The sequence below is a fragment of the Lipotes vexillifer genome, unplaced genomic scaffold, assembly GCF_000442215.2.
Source record: "Lipotes vexillifer unplaced genomic scaffold, Lipotes_vexillifer_v1.1 scaffold72, whole genome shotgun sequence".
Classification (NCBI taxonomy): domain Eukaryota; kingdom Metazoa; phylum Chordata; class Mammalia; order Artiodactyla; family Lipotidae; genus Lipotes; species Lipotes vexillifer.
Genome location: NW_006769482.1, coordinates 1,159,911 through 1,166,124, shown reverse-complemented (window position 1 = coordinate 1,166,124; position 6,214 = coordinate 1,159,911). Strand labels below are relative to the sequence as shown.

The 6,214-nt window shown below is 43.9% G+C and overlaps 1 protein-coding gene across 1 annotated transcript in view; it reads left to right on the top strand.

Moving 5' to 3' along the window:
* The window catches only part of SHC3 (SHC adaptor protein 3), a 146,485-nt gene that overhangs the window by 114,221 nt on the left and 26,050 nt on the right, over positions 1–6,214 (top strand). The window contains exons 10-11 of the mRNA XM_007445619.1: positions 1,972–2,130; positions 5,506–5,801. Coding sequence (XP_007445681.1) covers positions 1,972–2,130; positions 5,506–5,801 — 455 coding nt within the window. The remainder of the gene's footprint in view (positions 1–1,971; positions 2,131–5,505; positions 5,802–6,214) is intronic.

Genomic DNA, 6,214 nt, shown 5'->3' with positions numbered 1-6,214 from the left:
TTTTTTTTTTTTTTTTTTTTTTTTTTTTTTGCCGTACGCAGGCCTCTCACTGTTGTGACCTCTCCCGTTGCGGAGCACAGGCTCCATATGCACAGGCTCAGCGGCCATGGCTTACGGGCCCAGCCGGTCTGCGGCATGTGGGATCTTACCGGACCGGGGTACGAACCCGTGTCCCCTGCATTGGCAGGCGGACTCTCAACCACTGCGCCACCAGGGAAGCCCTTGACAATATATTTTTAAAATTTCCCCCTGATGAAAGAATTTCATGTCTTGCCTGCCCCAGCTGAAAGATGACCCATCCATACTGCCCAGCCCCAAATCCCTAAAACCCAGTCAGTACACCACATGGCTCTATCTCAGAATAGGATGGAAATAGCACATTAAAGTTATAACTTTGCCAGAGGAACTTTTTTTTTTTAACATTTTTCATCTTTGTTCTATACACATTTAAAAAGTATTATACAGCAATTGCGTACATAGACATATAACTGCTAAAGATTAAAGGAGACAGATTACTTACATGAGATATTTACTCTATTGAAAATTCATCAGGTTTATTTGAAAATGAGGTCTTTTTTTATGTTCAAGTTATTCCAGCCAGATCAAGAACAGACAATGTAAGAAGTTCACTAGGGCAAAAAGAGCCTTACACAAGTTCTTGTGTAAAGAGAATAAATAAATTTCAAGTTCTTACTTGTAAGCAATAAATATATTTTCCATAGAACAAATACAAGTGTTCCTTATTGATCTGCTGGCAGCCATTTCCCCTAAATGAAACTGAACTCTGGGTACCAACACCAGGGATGGTGTGTCTCCCTGCCCCCGACTCAGCACCTGCCAATGTCTGAAGTGGGAAAGGGCTGTCATCAGCAACTTATTCATTGGGCTTTTGATCTTTTTAAAGATTAGTTTGTAAAGTTGTTTTTACAGACTGAGTTGTCTGCAGTTCATACAGACATCTGAACGGAAGATAGTCATCACTAAGCCACGACTCGTAGTGTAGGAACGACCAGTGATGCATAGAAACCACGTCCAGGGAGAGGAGTAGACACAGCTCAGGAATTTGTGGAGATGCTCTCTAGAGATGGGATTTTCGCAGGACACCTGCATTCTCACTCTTACAGGCCAGAGACAGTGGTGCTGCCAAAAGTCCTTTAGTGGGCTCTTGGGAAAGCTTCTCTCAAAGCCCTGAACCCACACTTGCCAGCTGGATTGAGCTGACTTCCACAGCCCACCACCTGGAGAGGTGACCTCTCTCCAGGCCCAAGGCAATCTTGAGAGTGTCTGTGGAAGCCTGTTAGAAACAGCGATCCCATACAAAGAATGGGATAGTGGCTCAAGCAGTGCGACACCCTTCATTTGCCTCGGGCAACAAGAGCAGGGACAGCCTGACCCTGCCTTGACAGTCCTGGTCCAGTTGGGAAGTCCCACGAAGGCACAAGCCTGACTCTGTTTTAGAAGAAATGTGCCTCATTCATTACGAAGTAACTTTCTAATAAAATGGGGTCACAGCACCTGCACTGCATTTCTAATGGAGTTAACATATGAAGCATTCCCCTACACTTAAAAAAAGAGCAATGAAAATAAGGTCTGTTGTTCTTCGTCTCAGTTATTTTGATCTCAGGCCTTTGTAAAGGGGGCGAGAAGGCTGAGGCAGCTTCTGCAGCAGGTGTGCTCCCCCCGCTCCCCCCAGCCCGGGTCAGAGGCGCCCAGGGTCTTGGTAAGGCTCCTAGCCTTCACGGCGTCCATCATCCTGGGCCAGTAGGTCCCATTTTGACAGGGAGGAGTGGAGAGCATCCTAGCAGAGTACAACAGAGTGTGAGAGGGTCAGAGAGGAGACTTAACAGATGGGCATCTGATAGAAGGATCTCTTATGAATGGGCTAAAGGAACTTTTCTGTGAATCACTGGGTAGCTTAACATGAATAGCTTTACGATCAGAAGAGAAAAGAGGGCTGTTTTCTTGTTGCAGGGTCCTTGGACATCTACAGCATGCCGGAAAGGAAATCGCATGTGGCCCCTACGGGAGAAGCCCCCACCTATGTCAACACCCAGTGCATCCCGCTGCAGGCTGGGCTGGCCGCGGGCAGCAGTGCAGAAAGCAGCCCACGGAAAGACCTCTTTGACATGAGTGGGTTTCCATCTGCCACTGGAATTTTCTCTTTTGAGGCTGTTTTTTTACATTGTCTTTTGTTTGAAATCTGTGCAATTACTGAATTTTCTTCTGGTGGGGTTTTGATGAATGACACTGATTAGCTGTATTTTTCTGGGTTATGATTGAGCTTTTCAAGGCTTTGAACTTGGCCACCCCCTGCTTTGCAATTACAACCTTCTCTGCAGTCCAGAGGCAAAGCAGCTTCCCTCTCTCTTTTTTTTTTTAAATTAATTAATTTATTTGGCTGTGTTGGGTCTTAGTTGCAGCACATGGGATCTTCGTGGTGGCATGCGGATTTCTCTCCAGTTGTGGCATGCGGGCTCCAGAGCACACGGGCTCAGTAGTTGCAGCATGCAGGATTAGTTGCCCCACGGCATGTGGGATCTTAGTTCCCCGACCAGGGATCGAACCCACGTCTCCTGCATTGGAAAGCAGATACTTAACCACTGGAACACCAGGGAAGTCCCCCCACCCCCGTTTTATAATTGACTTTGCTCTTGAAGATCATATTGAGACAAATGATATACATAAATGCATTCATTTATTTATTCACTTAGGTATTAATTGGATATTGTGTGCCAAATACTGTATCAGTTTTAAAGATGCCAAGATGAAATGGCTTGGCCCCTGTTTTCATAGAGCTCTTAGTCTGTTGAACAAGACTAACATATAAGCAAGAAATTGTAATATACCCTCTTGTTTGCCTACATACACTCACTTTCTCTCTCACTTTTTCTCTTTCTCTCTCCCCTCCTTCCTCTCTACTGAACTCCTACCATGTGTCAAATACTAGTCTGCTTACTGGGGATGTACAGGAAAACCAAATAGACAAAGTCCCTACTCTCATGAAGTTTAAATAACCACCATGTGTTACAGGTAGTGACAGGTACTCTGATGAAAAATAAAACGGGATAAGAAGAGTAACCCCAAACTCCTGTTGATTGCACTGTAGTATGATGTATACCATGGACCTCTGTTTGGCATATGGGAAAAATAAATCACCCGTGAACTGATTAATGAAAGTGTAAATTGTTGTTAAGGAATTTTGAAAGAGCTTTCCAAGCTCACAAACAGCTTTACATCCCCAAATTTCTTTTTCAATTTCCTTGAGAATTTTACAGGCTGAAGAGGGAAGGAGAGGAGACTAGCACTTAGTGAGTTTCTACCACATGGCTAGGTGCTTATTATTTTATTTAATTTTTGCAGTAGTCTTATGGGTAGATATTATTATTATTACCATTTTATAGAGGTGGAAACAGAGAACCCTAGAGGTTTGGTAACTTCACTGCTGGTTCACCACATACAATACATACGTGTTATTGTATGTGGGTTAGGACAGGGCTGAGTGCTTTTATAAACAGGCTGCACCATGACAACAGAAGTCTATTTTTCCCCAGATTGGGACACTGGACTCCCATTCTGATTTTAAAAATCACCAGAGCCAGAAGAACTGTAGAATCATCTAGTCTAATCTCTTCATTTAAAAAAATGTGGAAATAGCCTATGAAGCAACTTCTCAAGATACAGAGCAAAGTGGTAGCTCCAGTTGTAACGATATCTCCCAACTTCAGTTTAGTAGTTGTATGTATGGTCAGACAATTTTCACTGTTTAATTTAGTCAATATACCAGTGACTCTTGGCCCCAGAGCCTGAAGAGAGTTAGATTGGGCTGGGGTTTGAGATGGGAAAAATGAAAGCCAGACCTCCCTTTTTTCATCCATCAATTTCTACTCCTACTCCCAAAACTAGAGAAGGGGAAACCGAAAGTATAAAGAGCCCTGGAGAAGCTAGTATCTATTGAAAAGTATGGAAAAATAGAGCTAGCACTCTGTGTTTATCTTGAACCACTATAGCTAAATAATGATGGTGGTAGTGGTGCTAATAGTGATGGTAATGGTACTGATGGTGGTGGTGATGGTGGTGATGGTGATGAGGGTAAAGATATGGTGATGGTGATGATGGTAATGGTGGTAATGAAGGTGATAATAATGATAAGATGGTGATGGTGGTGTTGGTGATGATGATGATGGTGATGATGGTGTTGATAGTGATGGCGATGATGTTGATGCTAGTGGTGGGGCTGAGGTGATGGTGTTTATGATGGTGATGATGATGTTGTGGTGATGGTGATGGTGGTGATGATGGTGATGGTACAGAATCAGAATACAAATTTTCAACTACTCCAGGTAATCAGAGAAAAAGTAGAATAAAAAGAGAAAATCTACGAACCTAATTTTAGCCCGTAGTTTTAACCTCTTTTTTGCCCCAAATCTGTAAATCATTTAACAAGTGTCAAAATGATTTAGTTTTGGTTTCATTTATTCACTTCACTTCTGCCCATTCTCTACCAACATTTAGCAAACTGGTCTGATTTTACAGCACTCACTGAATATTTATGGGTACAAACTATGTCCCAGGAACAATGTTGGACTAGAGGGATGTAGCTGTGTCTAGGAGAGAACCATTCTTGTTCTTGTGGTGCTTGCATTGCAGTGGTTGGCAGTGCGGTCCTAAATAATCATCACAACACCTTACTCTTGTGTGGCACTGTGGGCATTTTTCAGAGTGCTGTTGTACATATTGCCTTGTTTGAAAATCGAACATTGAGATTTAATTAGATGAGCCTGGTGACCTCTCTTACCGCTGATATTTGTTGCTGTTAGAGCCATGGCCTGCAGTGAGAAGTATGTTCTGAAGGGCATAAAGTCAAGCTCAATCTCAAACACTCACACAAGAGCCTTTTTCTACAGGGAAACAAGTGAAGGTCAAGGGGAGGTAGAGCTCTTAGACTGGGGCAAGTCACACAAAAGGCACCCAATAAATGTCAATTTTCTTCTCTTTTAAGAATTTACCTAATACAAAAATTTTGAAAGAAACATTTGTTGGGCTGGGTTTCAGTTTTGCATGAAATCAAAACCTTGCAACTTGTCTTTTCCTTTGTGTATTTTCTTTGGTATTGGCAGGTTTTTATTCAGAAGAGAACACATTTGTTGAAGAGGCTAGCCAATGTTCCAGAGAAAGTAGATGGCATGTAATATTCATGGCCTCTTGCAGCATGCAAAAATGGAGTCATTCTAACTAGTGAGGCAAAGGGTGTGCTTGAGTCTCTGGCACAAGACACAATGCCCAGCTGTCTTGGGAAAGCAGACTCATCAGAATGAGTCATGCCAAGATTTGGGCTTTGCTTTCAAATGCTTGTTATGATGAGTCTTGTTGTATTACCAGCCAGTCATTTTTCTCTACTTCTTTTTATCTGGTAGAAGTTGCCTTTGCATTTCCAGCCCTCACATTGTACTGTTTATCATTTGTTCTCCTTGGGATTGACGTGTTGCTGGCAAATGTTGTTGGCAGAACCTTTTGAAGATGCTCTCAAGAACCAGTCCTTGGGGCCTGTGTTGAGCAAGGCAGCCTCCGTGGAGTGCATCAGCCCCGTCTCACCCAGAGCCCCGGATACTAAGATGCTGGAAGAGCTGAAAACAGAGCCTTGGTACCAAGGGGAGATGAGCAGGAAGGAGGCAGAGGGGCTACTGAAGAGAGATGGAGACTTCCTGGTCAGGAAGAGCACCACCAACCCAGGCTCCTTTGTCCTCACTGGCATGCACAATGGCCAGGCCAAGCACCTGCTGCTCGTGGACCCGGAAGGCACGGTGAGCACAGGGCGGAGTGTGGCCTGCACTGGCCAACCTCCCTCCGACAGTCTACCCTGGGTCACTGCACTGGGGACCACTTTCCCTCCTCTACTCACATATGCCTGCTGAGTCCTGATGGTCACTTCTCCAAGGCCCTGGAGACCAGGCCCGGAGGATTTATGCTTTCAGGCCAGAGCCAGGCTACAGGAGCCCATGGTCAGGGCCCCCTGTGCAAGTTACAAAACTTGGAAATCCCCAGGGCCTGGGTTGAAAGGTTTAATTCTCATGTTCTTTAAAATAAATACAAAAACTGAGAAAGTTTTCCTTCCAGATATGTTCATAGTGGACAAAGAAGTACAGGGCTCCTGGGCTTTTAATATTTACCTCAAATATCTCTACAAGTTGAATCACCGGTTTTTATTTGCAGGTTA